This window comes from Pan paniscus, chromosome 7 (genome assembly GCF_029289425.2).
Source record: "Pan paniscus chromosome 7, NHGRI_mPanPan1-v2.0_pri, whole genome shotgun sequence".
NCBI lineage: Eukaryota > Metazoa > Chordata > Mammalia > Primates > Hominidae > Pan > Pan paniscus.
The window spans coordinates 108,487,087-108,506,015 of NC_073256.2; the positions used below are offsets into that span (position 1 = coordinate 108,487,087).

The window sequence follows — 18,929 nt, forward strand, 5'->3', positions numbered from 1 at the left end:
GACAACCCTAAGAAGTAAATGCTAGTATCCCCATTTTTATAAAGAAATAGAGGCTTAGGAATTTGAGTGACTTGCCCAAGATCACATATTCAGTACATTGCATAGCAAACAGCCTGTGCTTTGCCTACTGCACAATACAGACTCAAGAATGTGCACATGATAGGACAAGGATATTTAAAATGAGAATTTCATGTATTGTATTCCATTTCATTTTGTGAGCATGTGTATGTGTGTGAACATATGTGTCTGTATACATATATATATTTGTATCATGTGCATATGTATGATCATTCTGAGCAATAGTAAATTCTTTTTAAAGATACGCAGTGTATTACTGAAGACAGTGGAGGGTAGAAGTTAGGAATATAGGCCGTAGAATGAACCTAGGTCATTTCACCATAAATCATAGCCTGGACTTCAGATCCCTTTTCTGTAAGATCAGGGTTATTGTGAGGTCCACATTAGACAATGTTCAGCTTGGCACAGTGTTTCATATATTTGGCACTTAATTTAAATTTAATTTAAATATTGGTCAGTATTGTCATTAATAATCAGTATGTTTTCTCCTTAAATTTCTTGTCTTCTTCTCTCTTACTTATTAAAAACATCACTATACATTGAACCTAGATTCTATAATCCAAAGGCATCTATGGACATTGAGATGCTTGCCTCATATCCAAGATGTAAGAGAAAGTGCACATGCCTATTTTAAGGCAGGCCACAGATAGGCTATAACTTTCAGGTATGAGTGGGTCAATACAATCAAACAAATCAGATAAAATTTAGTAAGAGCATAGACAGACAGTATTTAGAGCAAGTATACAAAGACATAGAAAAGACTATCTACAGGGAGGTTGGAAACATTTAGGATATACTGGGTAGAGAAATTGTAGGTTCATCTTTTGGGCAGCTGTTTAGATATAATCTAGTAGGATTGAATAAAGGGAATTTAAGTCACAATACATCCATTCTTTACATCTTTTGCTATGTAATGCTACAGGCAGGCAGTAATGAGTACTAGGTTCATTGCAATGAGATAGAACTGAAAAAGGTACATCTAAAAGGATTTTTAAGACTAAAACTTGGTGGCAGATTGAATTTAGGTGGAGGGAGAGAAAGATGTTCTAGGTAGCTCCGATGTTTGGCCGCCATAGGTTTATGAGAAGTGGGAGAAGCAGATCTAGTTTGTCCAGGGAGCATTGTCCAGTTTTATACTTTAAATTTAGAGTGATCCACTGGAGTTATCTTAGAAGCCGAAACTAACAAGATCCACTTTTTTTTTTTTTAACAGGGATAACTGTAAATTCCTACATTTAGGTTAAGAAATGAACTCAATTGCACAAGTCCAGGATGTGGGATATCTGCTTGACAGTTAGCTTAGGGGTTTTTATTGGCCACAGACAAAACTAATTATGCACCAACCATGTGCCTTGTTGCTGAAAGAGTACATGCCATGTTAGGCTGCATAATAGAAGTGTTGTCATCCGCCAGAGGGAGACCCGTGGTCCCACTAACATATGTGCTGTGAGAGCTGATTTCCTGTCTCACCATAGGCTCCATCTTTTCAGAGAGGGGTGCTCACAAAAATTAGAGAGTGGTCAGTACGGTCAGGGGTCTGGAAATTATGTCCTGAGGGAAATAGTTAAGGGAAAATGGAACAAATTTAGAGGGAATATGATAGCAATCTTCAAAAATTTGAAAGATTGTTATGTGAGAGAGAAGGAGTGCAAATATTTATTATGATTGCTGTGAGAAGAATTGGGTAGAAATTTCAGAGAGCCTAAATATTAAAAAGTTAAATATAGATAGCTAGATCTTCCTAACAAGATAAAAGTGCTACCCATTACTGGGTGTGCTCATGGGGAAGGTATATAATTGCCCACCTGCATTCTGTATGTTGGTCTAGGTGACTTGTAAAATTTCCTTCTAGACTGGGTGCAGTGGCTCATGCCTGTAATCCCAGCACTTTGGGAGGCTGAGACAGGCGGATCACTTGAAGCCAGGAGTTCGAGACCAGCCTGGCCAACATGGCAAAAATCCCATCTCTACTAAAAATGCAAAAAAAAAAAAAAAAAAAAAAGCCAGGCGTGGTGGCACATACCTACTACTTGGGAAGCTGAGACATGAGAATCACTTGAACCCAGGAGGCAGAGGTTGCAGTGAGCCGAGATCGTGCCAATGCACTCCAGCCTGGGCGACAGAGTGAGACTGTCTCAAAAGGAAAAAAAAATTCTTCTAATTGTAAGTTGCTATAATTCCCTGGCTCATGGGTCTATGAGTAGCAATGGTGTCTTTCCATCTATAACCATACCAATTTCCAAGGGAGAGAGAATACCAGTAGAACTTCATTCTACATTTAATTACTGAAGAGATGCAAGCTTTAAAGCTTATCAAATAGTTGTCTGTCATATGACTAAAGCCTTCCTTCAGGAACTACACATAACCATAGAGAATGTTACTAATGAAACACTGCCTACACTCTTTCTGGATATCTGCTATTTCTGCAGTTCTTTGTTAGTAAAACACCATTTGAAACAATGTTGTCAAAGCATTCCAGATATCTTACATCAAATGTCATCTTCTCAGAGAGTACTTCTCTAATGACTCAATCTAGTCCTGAGTTACTTTCCATTGCATTATCTTGTTGTCTTTTTTTCATATTTAAGACTAACTACTAACACACTATTCATTTGTTTACTTATTTGTTGTCTGACTCACTTCCCAACATAGAAGCATTGTAGAGAGGGATCTTGTGTGTCTTGTTCACTCTTCCTCTAGCATTCAGAAATAGTACCATCATAGACATATCTTAAACATAATTGAATTAATGAAACATCTAGTTTGGGGCTTGAGGTATTTCTCAAAGGTAACTCTATCCTTGCTACAGTGTTTCTGGACCTTTCTGTATAATTTAAGTAATCTACACTGAAGCTCTGATGTATTTGCCATGGTGACAGAGTATAAATGCTACTACCTAGTCTTTAAGAGACATTTATGAATTTAAAGGCAATCAGTGAATCTTCCTTTGGTTATCCTATGCTATGAAGAATATTCCCAGTCCCACTCACTTCATCTTAGTTTTGACTTTGAAATCCTTTACAAGTTGAGGTTTTTATGTGAACTCTCTTCCTCTTCTCCAAGCTACATTCTTGGTTGCAGAGCTCAGAATTTCACATGGTAGCTTCTTCCAGTCAAAGGACCATGTGGTTAATGCATTATCCAGATAAAATGTCTTTTCCTAAGTCATCTATCCATTTTACAATATCTTGGGAGCTAACTTGGATGAGATAATCAACTGTGGTTGTCGTTCACCCTACTACATTCCCCTAGATTGCCTTTCAAAGTGACTTTTTCCTTTTCCTCAAACCTCCTAATCTCCTCCTCTCAGCAGATGACTTTGTTTCATATTTCCGTGAGAAAACAGACATCATCCTTCAGGAACTCTCTCATCTTTTCATCATGAATTCATCTACTTATCTGATCTTCACTCACCCTTTCCTACCTTCCTTCCTACTACCCTTGATGAAGAGCCCTTAACTTATCTAAGGCCAGCACCCACTTGTACTTTGTACCTGTCTCATCTTCTAAAGGATTTTGATTCTGTGAGTGTCCCCATATTTAAGGCATGAGTTTCTAATCCCTACAGGGTTATTTCCATCAGCACATAAATAAGCTATACTATCATTTATCTTGAGGGTGGGGGAAACTCCAGCTTCTTCTTCATTTTCTAGTTTCCCTTCATAGCAAAAGTTCTTACAAGAATTGTCTATTAGTTATTGTCTTTGCTTTCTCACATTTTCTGCACAGCCCACTTCAATCAGACTTTCTTCCCCAACACTTCACCCCTATTTTCAAGGTCACTAATCACTTTCCAATTGCTAAATCCAGTGGTTATTTTGATGCTTTAATTTTGTTTAGCCTTCCCCTGGGATATGTCCCAAATTTTCCTTTTTAAAATACTTTTTGTTTCTTTTGCTTTTGCCTTGGATTCTGTTACACTATGTATCTGGGAAATCCTGAAACATAGATTTTTGTAATATTGAGGCATTTCTCTCAGAAGAAACCTGTCCAGGAGTGAGGGAATCTGGACAGGGCAGGGAAAGAACCTGGATAAAGAGGTGGTTCCAGGAGAAATGTAGTCTCAGCCCAATCCCTTCAGAGCTTTGAGGCATGCCCTGCAGCACAGAGGCAAAGGGGTTGGGCTGTTATGTCCTGGCATCTGCCATGGTGTAGCAGCTGTCTGGAAGGATGGAGCAGAGGCACAACCTTCCAGGTAAAGCCCTTTCTTGCAGTTAAGGGAAATTCTTCCAAGAAGGGCGCAGGAGAAAGTCCTCACGGGATAAATTCATGGTAGCTGTGGATGGAGCACTTCTCAGCTGTGGGATGTGGTATACCAGATGCTTTAAGTGGCCTATGTTTCCCTTCTACTTCAGCCACTCCTCAGTCAGTTCCTCTGCTGGGCTTGCATTCTCATCTCTTAAAATTCCACATGATGCCTTTTGCTTACTGAAGGCTCACAAATTTATTCTGTGCTCTTGATTACTCCGGAGAACCCTAGAATTACATTTACAACTCCTACTTGACATTTTCATTTAAAGATCTAAAAGTCTTCTTAATTTTTACAGGGATAAAACTAAACTCTTGATTCCTTGTCCCTCCTCCAAACCTGCCCTTGTCCCAGTTTCCCCATCTCAGGTGCTCAAGTTCCAAAGTTAGGTGCTACTCATGATTCTTCTATTTATCTTACATCATACAACATTCTGGCTCTTCATCCAAAGCATATCCCAAACCCATCCACGTGTCTCCAGGTCCACCACCCACTACCTAGCTAAAGCCATTGCCTCTTGCCTGCACCACTGCAGTATTGCCTCTGTGTTCTCTTTGTGTTTCACTTCTTGCTGCCCCTGCAGATTCTGCTGTACAGATGCCAGGATGATCCTGTTAAAACACATGTCAAATAATGTTACACGTATGCTTAAAACCCTACAGTCATTTCTCACTGAACTTAGAGTAAAATCCCAACCCCTTACCCTAGTTTATGAAACCATATGTAATCTGGCCCAAGTATACCTTTCCAACCTCTTTTTCGCTGAGTGTTCCTCTACCTGCAGTGCTCAGCCACATTAGCTGCATCTCCTGGGGCTCCTCAACCACACCAAGAATGTGCCTCCATTGGGGTCTTTATTTTGACAATTTCTTCTTCCTTATTGTCACTCAGATCTCAGTTTATATATCAACTTCTAAGACAGGTTCTCCTGATCAACAAATCACTTTCTCCTCACTCTTTAAATTGTCTCTAGAACACTTAATACTGTCTGTTATTTTTGTATTAATTGTTTAGCCATTTAATCATTGGATGGTTGCTTTCTTACTGTGTAAGTGCCTTGAGGGCAAAGATGTTACATGTCTTATGCATGCAATGAATATTTTTTAATGAGTGAATAAATTAATGGTGACCCACCTGCTTTAAGAGATATGTATTCACTTAGAATATGTGCAGTTTAGACTGCATTTATAAGCTGTTTGTTTATGGATATATTTCTAAGCATCAAAAAACCCACAAAAAACCAAAAACTAAACCAAAACTGAAACCCGCCCTGCTTTACAGTCAAGATTGATTATAATCTGTGATTTCCCTTTGACATATGATGAAATCTAGTTACTATGTATCTTCATATATCTGGGCCAGACCCTTATATTCTCTAAAACACAATGACAAAAATATATCTAACTCATATGTAAGAACTTACCACATAACATACAAAATGAGCACTGTACAGTATATGCCCTCAGAAATACACAGAAAAGCATTGATAGTGTGGGACATTACAAGCTGTTTCTTGTTTACTTTAAAAATATATGTTACCATCCCTTTTTTTTAGGTGATAATTCACCATGAGTCTCACAATTCTGCACATGCTGTTAACAGAGGCACTGGCTGGCTTTGTTTTGGAACAATTTTTCCAGTATAATTACATAGCAGACAACCTTGGAAATTAGAAATAGTGTCTCTCTCTGGACCGAAGGGCAGGCATGGTTACTGCCCATCATAAAAGATTCATCATAAAAGATTTGCCCATCAAAAAAAACTCATTGTTCCTGTTCAGTAACACAGCCTACTTCACATCTAGGTATCTCTTTGTGTTCTTTGCATTTTCAGTGCAAAAATAGTAATATTCTGGACACTTCTATTGCTCTAAGTAATAAACGGTCCCTTGTATCTTTCCCAGGGGTCTCATGTTTTCTACCAGCATTCACGAAACTGTGGCAGGTTCACTTGTTAGCTTGTAAACTGGGTAAAATCTTGGACCTTTCACAATGCCTGACACATTCTTGCGTATCTCGCCAGTCCTCAGGGAGATTTTCTTGGGCTGTCAGTACTGCTAGACTGCTGTGCATATTTCACTAAATTTAGGCAAAAGAATGAAATCTACCTTGTTTTGGAAGAGACTGCAAATAGTCACTTTGATAGGCAAATAATGGACCCCCAAAGATGCCCACACCTAATCCCCCAATCCTCTGAATGTGTTAGGTTATATGACAAAGGGAAATTAAGAGTGCAGCCAGAAGTAAGGTGGATAGTCAGCTAACCTGTAGAATGGGAGGTTACCCTAGATTATCCAGGTGGACCTAGTGTAATTATGAGGTTTTTAAATGTGGAAGAGTCAGCATTAGTGTGATATGATTTGAAAAAGACTTAACCAGCCATTGCTGGCTTTAAAGGGGAAAGTGGGGCGTATAAGCCAAGGAATGGAGGCTGACTCTGAAAGTTAGGAAAGGCAGGCAAACAGATCATCCCCTGGAGTTTCCGGAAAGGAACACCAGCTTGATTTTAGTCAGTGAGACTGTTTCTGATTTCTGATCTCCAGAAATATAAGATAAATTTGTGTCGTTCTAAGCCACAAAGTTTGTGGTAATTTTTTATAGCAGTTATAGGAAACCAATACAGTTACAGACTCTGGATAAAATAGCTACATGAATGTATTTTAACTTCACATTTACAGTAGAAGAAGGCCTCAAACATGGTAGTAGATGTATTATACTATTATAAATTAGGATAATGGTAATTGTTAGACAAAAGCACATATGCAAGTAAAACCTTTACCATGAATTCTTAGGATGAGAAATTTCATTTTAATATCAATGTATATTTCTTTGTGTTAATTTAAATCATTGTCTTACATCCATAACAAGTATTAGGTGACTTTTAAATATAAATTGTGAATGGCTTAAATTTTCTTCTTAATTTTTTTGGATTTATGTAAATTCATTAGTTTGTTAAAACTTCCAAGATTCCTTTTATTTGGCCCTTACTATTAAAATTCTAAAGTATGCAATTGGTAATTAAACCTGAATAGTAAATTATGTTTAGGAGTAAAGTAAAAGACTCTTTGTATTTTGGAAAGTACAATTAGATTTTACAACAAAGAATATTACTATATTTTTGGGAACAATCTGTATCACTGATTTATTGGATTACAACATCAAGGAGGAACTTTTTAACTCCCCTTATGTGCAGTTCTTCCTAGTCCTGACCAATCTGTTCTCTGTAGGACAGATAACTGTAGGGTAGATCTTTTCTACGCTCATTATACCATTTCAATAGTTTCTTTTCTAAATTTTGTGATCCCACAGAGTGACATCAAAGTTAAAGGCCCGCCGCACCAGGCTGTGTACATGTAATAGAGTGGTCTTATGGCCTAGCTCATTTGGGAATAGTATGTCAGGACCTCAGATCTTTGGCTATGTTTCTGTTTTCAGTAACTTAGCTCCTTTGCTGAGTGTTTAATAGTTTGATTCTATAGGTCACAAGGTTCAGATACTCCTAAGTTCTTCAAATGATTTATAAATGGATCATCAGTTGTGGTTTTACATATCCTTGGGATGGTTTGTAATATAATTTTAATGAACTTAAGTGCTCTAATTAAAAATTAAATTGTGCTTTAATTAACATAAAGTGAGCATGAAGCTCAAATGAACTTTGTTTATAAAGATAACTTTAGGTATAACTGAAATAATTGTTTAAAAATATTTTGAAGTTTTCTTAGGTTACATAGATGTGAGCAAGGGAGCTTAAATTATTTCTTTTTTTCATTTGAAGTTGGATGATATATAAGTCCATTAAACCTCTATATGTTTGCAGTTGACAACACTAAATCTGGGAAACAACCTTTTAGAAGAAGTTCCGGAAGAGATGAAATATCTTACATCTCTGAAGAATCTCCATTTATCTGGAAATAGGATCTGTAGATTTGCACCTGGAGCCTGTGGTAATTTAATCAACAAGGAACAACATTATAGCATCAAATTTAATCTCTCATATTTAATAATATGAGACTGAAATGAAAAAGAATTTTGCATGTTTAATCTTTTTTGTTGGAGATATTTACATACTACTCTTGAAATATAGGAGGAGACAACACTTTTAAAAAAGTATTGTATCATATGTTTATTTACATGCAGACCTAAGAAAATAAGTAAGCATCAGTGTTAATGAATATTCCTCTTTGTAGAATCAGTATAAAGTCAGATCGTGAATCTGGGGACCCTTTTCCTAAGCCAGAGATAATTCTATTGGAAAATCAAATCAAGGAAAGCTATACTGTAGCTTTGTTCTTTTCACTTTTTATTCTGTCTTAAATATTAAGTCACACTTTTTGATCAAGATGCTAAACTTAAATCAATTTGGGGAGAATTTTAAAGAAAAGATATGAGATCCAATAAGCATTTTTTTCTTTCTTTTTCCCATTAACTAATAATTTCTCCATTCAAGATGATGCTATTCTTATTTAATATTCCTAGAGTGGGCTTAAGGACAAATGTATGACAAAGAGATCTACATGGCTTTTATAGCTTTATCAACTAATGTAAGGTACTTCACCACTTTCTGTGTTGGTCCTTAGTAGTAAAATGAGAGAAATATTATAAAATTTATAAATTTCTATGAACTTTTGAGGCATGGGTGCTATATATAATCATTGTCATCTTCACAGAGTTTATTAATGGCATTACTGCATGCAGCAATAAATTAGGGGTTATATTTGGCAAATAGCACAAGTAGACTCTAGTACTGTCTTTTTAAAGGTACTTTAAAATCTTAGGTCATGTATCTTGGAAAAATATTCTTTTCCAAAATAATAGATGTAACAAACAATTATTGAACTTGAACACATTATATATGCAAAGCCACAGACCAGAGTTCAGTTACAATTTACCTTGGAAGAAAACAGTTTACACTAAAAAAGTTAAGGTCATGCAAATCAATAGATAATAATATTTTATGACCTATACTGAGGGGACAAATTTAAGTGCAACCTGATATACATAAACAATATTGAACATACTAATTTATACTAATTAAGGCTCTATAAGGAATTTTGTATCATGTTGCCTTTAAATTTGAGATAAGTTAGGTATATATATATCTTTATATCTATTTAGATATATTTTATATACGTATATAAAATTTGTTCAGAGTGCTCTTGAATGTCTTTAGTTTCTATATTTCTTTTTAAAAATAATTATTTTTTTAACTGACAGATAACAATTGTACATACTCATGGAGTACATAGTGATATTTTGATACCTATAATATATAGTCATCAGATCAGGATAATTGGCATAGCCATCATTTCAAACACTTATCATTTCTTCGAGTTGGGAACATTCTTGACTTAGGGTTATTAAACTTTGAAAATCCCATGTGATTGACCTAAGTTATGTTTTATGTCAGGTCCTGATGATGCAAGGTCAGAAGTAGTTTGATGTCAGGGAGTTTAATGCTGCCCAGCATGGGTCTGAATAACCTTGTTGCATTACATGACCCTATTTCCCTGACCAGAGCAGATTGATCAGGGCTGGAGTTGGGTCCCAAGCTAAGCTTGTCATATTTTCTTTTTCTTGGGAATTGTGATAGAATCTAAAACAGTTTAATTGGTTTGAGATAATTACATGACCTGAGGCAGAGATTGCAAACTGGTGGCCCATGGGCTGAAGCTGGTTCATAAATAAGTTGATTCTATTTTTTTGGCCTTTAAAAATCTTTGAATTAGGTGCCCATGTTTTCAAATCAGGAGAGTTCACAAAGAAGTCTGGATCTCTGGCTCTTTTTAAAAATCTGTTTTAAAAAAGAAAGATTTAGCAACACTGCAGTTGTGTTCCCATATGATAATTGCCAGAGCTGGCTGAATGGTGGTGGCCCTGTCTGACATGGCATGGGATTATCATTTTGATTCCTGTGGACATGTGAGTTTGAAAGCTCTGTCTTCCCTGTCAATGAACATTCAAATTCAGAAGTTGTGATATGGTTATGAGTACATAGAAAAATAGAGCAAACATGTTCAAAAGAGAGAATGGAGGGAGGAAAGAGAGAGCGGGTAAGATATTATAAATACGAAAATGAGAGAAGCTGTAATGAAGAACTAAATTATATTTTCTGCAGAGATATTCAGACAGTACATTCTCAGGTTCTGGGTGCCTTTTAGCTTCTGATTCCAGTTTTTGATGAGCCTGGTTGCATCCTCATTCCACAGGCACAGTGACTTAGATTTGTAACTTTGTGATAAATTACTCCTTTTTGCTTGAGCTAGTTTAAGAGGGTTTCTGTTACCACCACCAAAAGAGCCTTGGCCAAGGCAAGAACCAGAAGGAAAACAAAGGTATGTAGAAAAGTAGAAAAGTGACTAAAAATTATCTAACAGATGGCTAAAGTGACTAAAATTATTTTCTAACAGATGGCTTACAAAATTTAATCCTGCTTAATCTGAACAACAATCATCTTACGCAGCTTCCTCAAGAAGTCAGCAGGTAATTTTGTTTATAGCAAGACTTGGTTAACAATCGCACCCCTCCTCTATCCCCACCCTGGTCATTTGAAAGCATTATGCCTAGCATAAGTCCCTGTGAGATTTATACATAGCAAAGAGGGATCTGAAGGACTGAGGCAAGCCACTAATTTTAAGCAGATGATTCCTTAAACACTTTGGAGAAATGAGAAACAGCATGATAATCTTAGTGTAAACATTGGGCTTTGAAACATAAAGTTCTAAAACTGATGGTCTCATTGATTTCCCAACTCTGAGGTTCTTGGAGCTTGGTTAGCCACAGAATTGGGCACATTAAATGTTATTTCGCATGTGTATTGTAAACCATTTTGACCTTGATGGAAAAGGTAATGTAAAAACTAAGGATTTAAAACTGCGATGTTATTTTCGTTTTTAAAAACCCCACATTTTATTGTCATTAGCCAAAAATAAAATAAAATAAAATAAAGGCTGTTTTTCCTTATCCTGCATATCTGCACAGACAGAATGCCTTTCTGGAGCCAGCTGAGAGCCTTGTCCTTCTGTAGGCAAAACACACTCTTGGGCTTTTCCTCTGACAGATGGAGAGAGAACTCTGTTCAGGTTTACTTTGGAGACTCCCTTTATTGCCTGTTGAGCAGAAACAGATGTGTCACAGAGCAAGCGCATCCAGGGTTTTAAAAGAGAATACAAAACTTTGAACAGTCCTCAACACAGGGCTTTCTGCAGCACCTAACATCTATTCCAATTTACTTGTCTATACCTCTAGCCAATGTATTATTTTTTCCAAATATATTTTTATAAGGAAAGCAATATTTTAAGTCAGAGCAACTAGAAAAGAATTGAATCAATCTAATTTCTATAAAAGATAAATATTTGCAGCAATGAAAATGCCATGCTAATAGTTGTCTGCTTGCTTTTTTACAAATTCAGCTTATCAATCGATGTATATATTGATGATGATATAATTTTAAAAATCCCTTGGGAGATCTCATGAATGAGGTTCAGGGCATATCTCTGTGCAACTAGATTTATGCCTTTGGACCAGTAATTTAACTACTTTGAACTGCTGCCTTCTCATCTCTAAAGAAAGAATTTTGAATAGATGAACCTCAAAGTTTTTGCAGCTATAACACATTATGATTTCACAATTTCATACACTTATCTCTGTTTGGAATACAAATTACAGTATTCAAGGAATCATGTAAATCTAAGGGAATATGTTAGAAAGATGAAAGAATGCTTTCACTGAAAAAAGTAGGATTGCAGAGTGTATAGGTCTATTCTGTCTTATAGTTAACTCTGGATTGTCTATATTCTGGCCGTATCCTACTAGATATCAATTAATTGGTCATCTCTCTAAGTAGAATTCCATTTTCTGAGCCTGGGAAAGTTTCTTCACTTTCCTATATCTTAACATCTTCACCTGCAAAATGAGGATGATGATAGTATTTTCAGAAAATAAATCGGATTGTTTTGACAGTTAAGCAGATTCATACAATATATTTAGGGTTGAGCCTTGGACATAAAAGGTATTAGGGTTGAGTAAGTGCTCAATGGATGTTAGCTTTTATTATTATTGGTTGTTATTTTTATTCTAGCTTCTTTCCATTCCCTTTGTTCACTGATTTCCAGAGACAAAAGAATGACTTCTCAGTGGATTTGGGCAAAGCATTGAGCATGTGTAGTTTGGCATTCTCCTCTTGCCCTGCCATGAAGTAAGCAGCAGCCTCAGCAGGAAAGGCTGTGAATGGGGTGGTATATTTAATACAGAGGAGGGCTAGCAGGGACTCAGAGTGATCATGTCAGCTCTGTGCTGATGTTTGATTTCCTTCTCTCTAAATCCCATATCTTATTTCTCAATTTATTTAGAACTTAGGGAAAAAGGAGTTTTGTTTTTGGCTCATTTAAACTACAGAATATCAGTTCATGGACTTGGAGTCAAATTTGGGCAGGTAAGAGTTTTACACCTAAACAACTCTGTCATGGACAGCGCTGCACAGGCCCAGGAAGAGGACAGCATGGGCATCCTGGTGACAGAATGAGTCTGGAAGACAGAGAGAGAGAGCAAGGGACTAAGTCAGCAGGCTCAGTTCTTTCTCCAAATTCGTCAGTCAGTGAAGTTGTTCTTCAATCTTCTGGGGAAGACAGATGTCAGGGAGAATCTACAAGTGTATCTCCTATAGATTTTCTTTGGAAAAGTAGGACATCTCCCTGATTTGTGGAATCGGAAACAATGGCAGATATTTGTTTCTCTCCCTGCTCTTTACTCACACAAATGAATGATGGACAAATGAACAATAGGATCTGAGCTCATTTTATTGCCTTGAAAGAACAAAAAAGTTAAAACCAACTCCCATGATATAGTAAATCAGAGTAGAATCAATAAAAATGATAATAAAAATGATTATAAAAATGATTAATGAAGAAAATTCCCCATCCCTTTCCCCACAGGACCTGCTCCACACATTTTTACTCCATTTCAGTGCTGAGTTGTCCTTCTTTGACCCTTTATACTGCAAAGAACTTCACTTCCTATTATCCTGAGAAATTTGAGCTCCCTCAATTCCCTTCTTTTCAGCATCTTTCTCTCCATTGTTCTATTTCTTTCCTTCCTCTCGCTCTTGCTTCCTTGTCATCTCTCTCTGAAGTCCCGTGTCTTTTGCTTTTGCTTCCTGTGTAACACATTGTAAATTCTCTTCTGTTTTCTCCATTCTACCTTAGATCATTTTCAAAAGTCGTTACTGTCCTTTACATAGTCAAATATAATGGCCTTTTTTTCTGCTGAATAAAAATTACATAAAACTATTCAATGCATTTTGTACTATTCAATGCATTTTGACAAATGTACGCACACCAATAAGATGTAGAACATTTTCTCCAGCCCAGAAATTTCCTCATACACCCTTCCAGTGAATTCTTACCTCTCATAAGCAATCAATATTCTGATTTCTGTGTTCTTTACAAATTAGTTTTACCAATCCTAGAACTAAATAAACGGAATCATATGGTATATACATTTTTGTGTCTGTCTTCTTTTGCTTAGCATATTTTTTGAGACTCATATAACTGTTGCATTTATTACTAGTTCGTTGGTTTGTTTTTTGTTTTTGTTTTTGTTTTTTATTGAGACAGAGTCTGGCCCTACTCACCCAGGCTGGAGTGCAATGGCACGATCTTGGCTCACTGCAACCTCCGCCTTCCAGGTTCAAATGATTCTCCTGCCTCAGCCTCCCGAGTAGCTGGTATTACAGGTGCCTGCCACCACACCCAGCTAATTTTCATATTTTTAGTAGAGATGGGGTTTCGCCATATCTGCCAGGCTGGTCTTGAACTCCTGACCTCAAGTGATCTGCCTGCCTCGGCCTCCCAAAGTGTTGGGATTACTGGCGTGAGCCACCATGCCTGGCAGTTTTTGTTTATTCTGAGTAGCATTTCATTGCGTGAATATGCCCTTAATCATTCGTCTTTTCTCCTATTGATGTACATTTGGGTTATTTCCAGTTTAGGGCTATTATGAATTAAGCTACAATAAACATTATTGTACAAATCTTTTTGTAAACATGTTTAATTTCATTTTCATTTAAATTTCTAGGAGTAAAACAGAAATTTATTTCTCATAGTTCTGGAAGTTGGGAAGTGAAGACCAAGGTGCTGGCAGATGTGATGTCTGGTGAGGGTCTACTTCCTGGGTCTACTTCCTGGTTCTTAGAGTGGCACCTTTCTCACTGTGTCCTCACATGGTAGAAGGGGCGAGGAGCTCTCTGGGGCCTTTTGTAAGGACATTAATTACATTTATGAGGTTTACCCCATCATCATGACCTAATCATCTCCCAAAGGCCCCATCTCGTAATACCATCACATTGGAGATTAGATTTTAACATATGAATTTTGAAGAGACACAAATATTCAGACCATAGCACTGTCGTTTCTCCAATACCATATGATCTTGATTGCTGTAGCTGCATTGTAAGTTTTGAAATCAGGTAATGTGAGTCTTTTGATTTTATTCTTTATAATACTTTGGCTATTCTAGGTTCTTTCAATTTCCATATAAATTTTAAAATTGATTTGTCTTTTTTTTTTTTTTTTTTTAAGATGGGGTCTCACTATGTTTCCCAGGCTGGTCTTAAACTCCTGGGCTCAAGCAATCCTTCCACCTTGGCCTCCCAAAGTTATGGGTTTACAGCTATGAGCCACAGCACCCAGCCCAAGTCAAGTCTTATACAAAAAAAGCTGTCAAAATTTGTATTTGAATCTATTATTGAGTCTATAGATCAATATTAAAAAGTTGATATCTTAGCAATATTTTGCTTTTCTATACCTGAATATAATATATCTCTACTTTTATTTAAAGCCCCTTTACATTCTCTCATTCATAATTTATAGTTTTCAGTGTAGAGGTCCCTCATGTCTTTTGTTATATATACTCTTAACTATTTCATGAAGGTTTTTTAATACATTACTATAAATGGAAATCTTAAACTTTTATTTTCCAATTGTTTGTGGCTACAATACGGAGATACAATAGATTTTTAAAATATTGACTTTGTAGTTTGTGACTGAGCATTATTTCTACTAGTTTTGTTTGTTAGTTTGGATTATCTCTCTTTAACATTTAAACTTTTGACCATCTCTTTAATTTTGAAATTTTCTTTTCTCACACCTTCAGAGATTCCTTGCTAATCTGGTTCTTCTTCTACTTCTGTGTTCATAACTTTGCTGGGTGCCTTTAATTTTTAATGGTCAGTTGTTTATATTTCTCAAGAATCTTTCTGTTGGCTTCCTCTCTCTTCTCTCTGCCCATTTTCTTTTGTCGTTTTTCCTATCAATCTCAGGTATTCATATGGCTTCTACTATGTATGGAGAGATCTGTAGAATCCTCAAAATTCCCTTTGCTAGCACTGATGACTTCCTAACCTCCAGTCTCCCATTTTCAACTGCCTAAAAATTTAGTTCCCTCATTCTTACATTACTTCAATCTTAACACACTTCAACCTTGAGATCATTACATGTTTTCACTCTTAGCTTTGCAAACAGACACACCTGCGTTAGAATTTTGACATTGTTACCTACTAGATAGGTAACTTGGGGAATTTATTTACTGCCTCTAATGCTTTATTTTCCTCACTTTTAAAATAAGAGTAGTAATTCCAACCTCAGAGTTATGTTGATGATTATTAAATTTAATGCACAGGCATGTAGTTGTGCTTAGTAATGTTAATTCCCTTCTGCTTCCTTATTCATAATATTTTTCTTAGCTTACTATTCCCTCTTATTGCCCTATTTTATAAGTTCTTTTATTCAGGGCCAAATTCAAAATGTCAGTTCTTTAGAAAAACTTGCAATATGCTTCAGGAACTGTATCTGCAATTACAGACTCAAATTTCCTTAACCTTTTTCTCCTTAGCCAATGGCATTTGCTGTTCTCAGTTTATGGCTCTATTTAATATCTCCTAAACCATAGCATCCAAAAGGGCAGAATTTGTGGCTGATTCATCTTTGAACTTCCACAGCAATTGAGCAGTACTCATATCTATTTGGTACTAGGTATATTTATGTCTATGTATGCTTATGCCTGTACCTGTATTGATCTGTATACATAGGTATGTCTGTGTTCTCCTTGTCCTCTAGCTTTCTCTTGGGTATGGCCAATGTATATGTATAAAGAAAGGAAATAGAATTTTCTTTTTCTGAAATCTAGGTTTTGATTACCTAACATACTTTTAACATAAGCCATCTGATTACAAAAGATCTTTAAAAATTAAATTTCAGCAAAAACTTTTTATACTTATGATCACAATAGTTGTAAACACTTGACTGAAGTAAGCTCAGAAGAGCTACAAAAAATAAATTGACACATGGCTTCTTCTAAGTTGGGCCTATATAGTGGACTCTTATTCTTGTGAGTTTCATTCATATACTTTGGTGTTTTTTTTTTTTTTAGATTAAAAAGTCTTACTTATATGAGTATAAATTATAACCAACTAGCCAGCATTCCTAGAGAACTTTGTTTTCTTGAGAATCTTGTTGAACTTCAACTTAACTACAATCAGCTGATATGCATACCTGAAGAGATTAAATTCTTGAAGAAGCTTCAGAAGCTTTTGCTAGCCAGAAACAACATTGGAGTTTTGCCGGAGGTAAGCAAAACATGGAACCACAGTAGTTTGCTGTTGGAGAAGAACTCAACATGATGGGAGGTGGTTATAGATTAGATTTGGGTATCTGAGTATAAGCCACCACTTGCTTTCTCTCAGATTAAATGTAGTCAGTTCCCAAATCCCTATGACAGAAGAAGGCTATAATTTGAATTATCCCACATAGCTAGGGCTGCCAGATTTAGTAAATACAAATATAGAATGCTCACTGAAATTTGAATTCCAGATAAGCAATGATTAAATTTTTTACTATCAGTATGTTGCAAATATTGCATGGAATAGACTAAAAAACCTATTTATTGTTTGGTATTTCTTTCTTTCTTCTTTTTGAGACAGAGTCTTGCTCTGTTGCCTAGGCTGGAGTGCAGTGGCACAATCTTGGCTCACTGCAACCTCCACATCCCGGGTTCAGGTGATTCTCCTGCCTCAGCCTCCTGAGTAGCTGGGATTACAGGCAGACACCACCATGCCCAGCTGATTTTTATAATTTAGTAGAGACGGGGCTTCACCATGCTGGTCAGGCTGGTCTCAAACTCCTGACCTCGTGATCCGCCCACCTCGGCCTCCCAAAGTGCTGGGATTACAGGCGTGAGCCACCGCGCCCAGTCTTGATATTTCAATTTAAGTGAGCATTATATATTTTATCTGGTAACGATGTATACAGAACAAAATACAAGTTCATTTTGGCTTTGGAATATGTACTGGCTCTCCTTTTTTCCTTCATATTCACTTTCTGTCCTGCCTTCTGCTTGGGAGACTGACCTGTGTGGGCAGCAGTGAACTCCTTTGTCCTCTGGTTTCCTCTTGGATATGGCAGATGGGAGGCACTAGCAGGAAGTGACAGGGCAGGAGGATAGCAAGTAGTTGATGGTATTCATAATTATGGAGACTGAGAAGTCCTACAGCAGGCTATCTGCAAGCTGAAGACCCTGGAGTGCTGGTAGTGTGGCTGAGTCCAACTCTGAAAGCCTCAGAACCAGGGAAGCAAACGGTGTAATTCTCAGTTGGAGGTCAAAGGCCTGATTACTGGGAGGTTGTGGTGGTGGCTGGAGGGGAGGGGTACTGGTGTAAATCTTAGAGTCTAAAGGCTGGAGAGCCCAGCGTTCTGAGGTCCAAGGGCAGAAGAAGAAGTGTCCTAGCTCCAGGAGAGAGCGGAAATTACATTTTTTTTTTCATCCAAGTCACTAACTGATAGGATGGTGCCCAGCAACACTGAACATGTATCTTTCCCACCGCTTCTACTGACTCACACACCCATCTCCTCTAGAAACAACCTCACACAGACACACCCAAAATAAAGCTTTACCAGCATTGTAGGTATTCCTTAATCCAGTCAAGTTGACACTAAAATTAACCATCACACTAGACTTCTTATAGTTCTATCCCAAACAACTGTTTGCTCTTAATGGAACATCATTTGTTCCAAATAACTCAAAGAATCTCAGCTTAAACTTCGCTTTTTCCAGGAAGCCTTTCCTGACCTCCTAATACCAAATTTTCCATATATCACTGTTTCCTTAACCCTTCATAACACTTCTCATTCTCATAGCACAACTTTGTCCTTGCCTATTTGTGAGTTTTTAAACCTTCATTGAATACTTGTGAGGGGTATACACATGCAAAGATTTGAAAAAGACAGCAACAAATATCAACAGCAATAATAGTGGCAGTCATGGCAGCAAAAACAAACAAATGAAAATGCAAGAGTCGACAACAAGGGAAGTAATGCTATGAAGTGTTTTCAAGTAGGGTGGAAGCCCTTATATCATAACATGAGATACTGAAGGAACACACTGGAGTCTGAAAATCTCTGCAGCTAAAACAATACAAAGGAGAGTATCATGGCAATGGAAGACTATGTAGGACTTAAGAAGAGGACTCCCTTCAAGGATTTGCTGCCTAGCTGTAGGGAATGGGGATTGCAGACAGCCTCTAGCTGTTAGCTCTTTCAGTAACTTAAGTAATC

The 18,929-nt window shown here is 36.9% G+C and overlaps 1 protein-coding gene across 3 annotated transcripts in view; it reads left to right on the forward strand.

Moving 5' to 3' along the window:
• LRRC69 (leucine rich repeat containing 69) overlaps positions 1-18,929 on the forward strand; it is a 115,728-nt gene that overhangs the window by 14,128 nt on the left and 82,671 nt on the right. For all 3 annotated transcript variants that reach the window (XM_003821138.4, XM_055116721.2, XM_063606851.1), the window contains 3 exons: positions 8,144-8,270; positions 10,734-10,806; positions 16,750-16,945. In XM_003821138.4, coding sequence (XP_003821186.1) covers positions 8,144-8,270; positions 10,734-10,806; positions 16,750-16,945 — 396 coding nt within the window. The remainder of the gene's footprint in view (positions 1-8,143; positions 8,271-10,733; positions 10,807-16,749; positions 16,946-18,929) is intronic.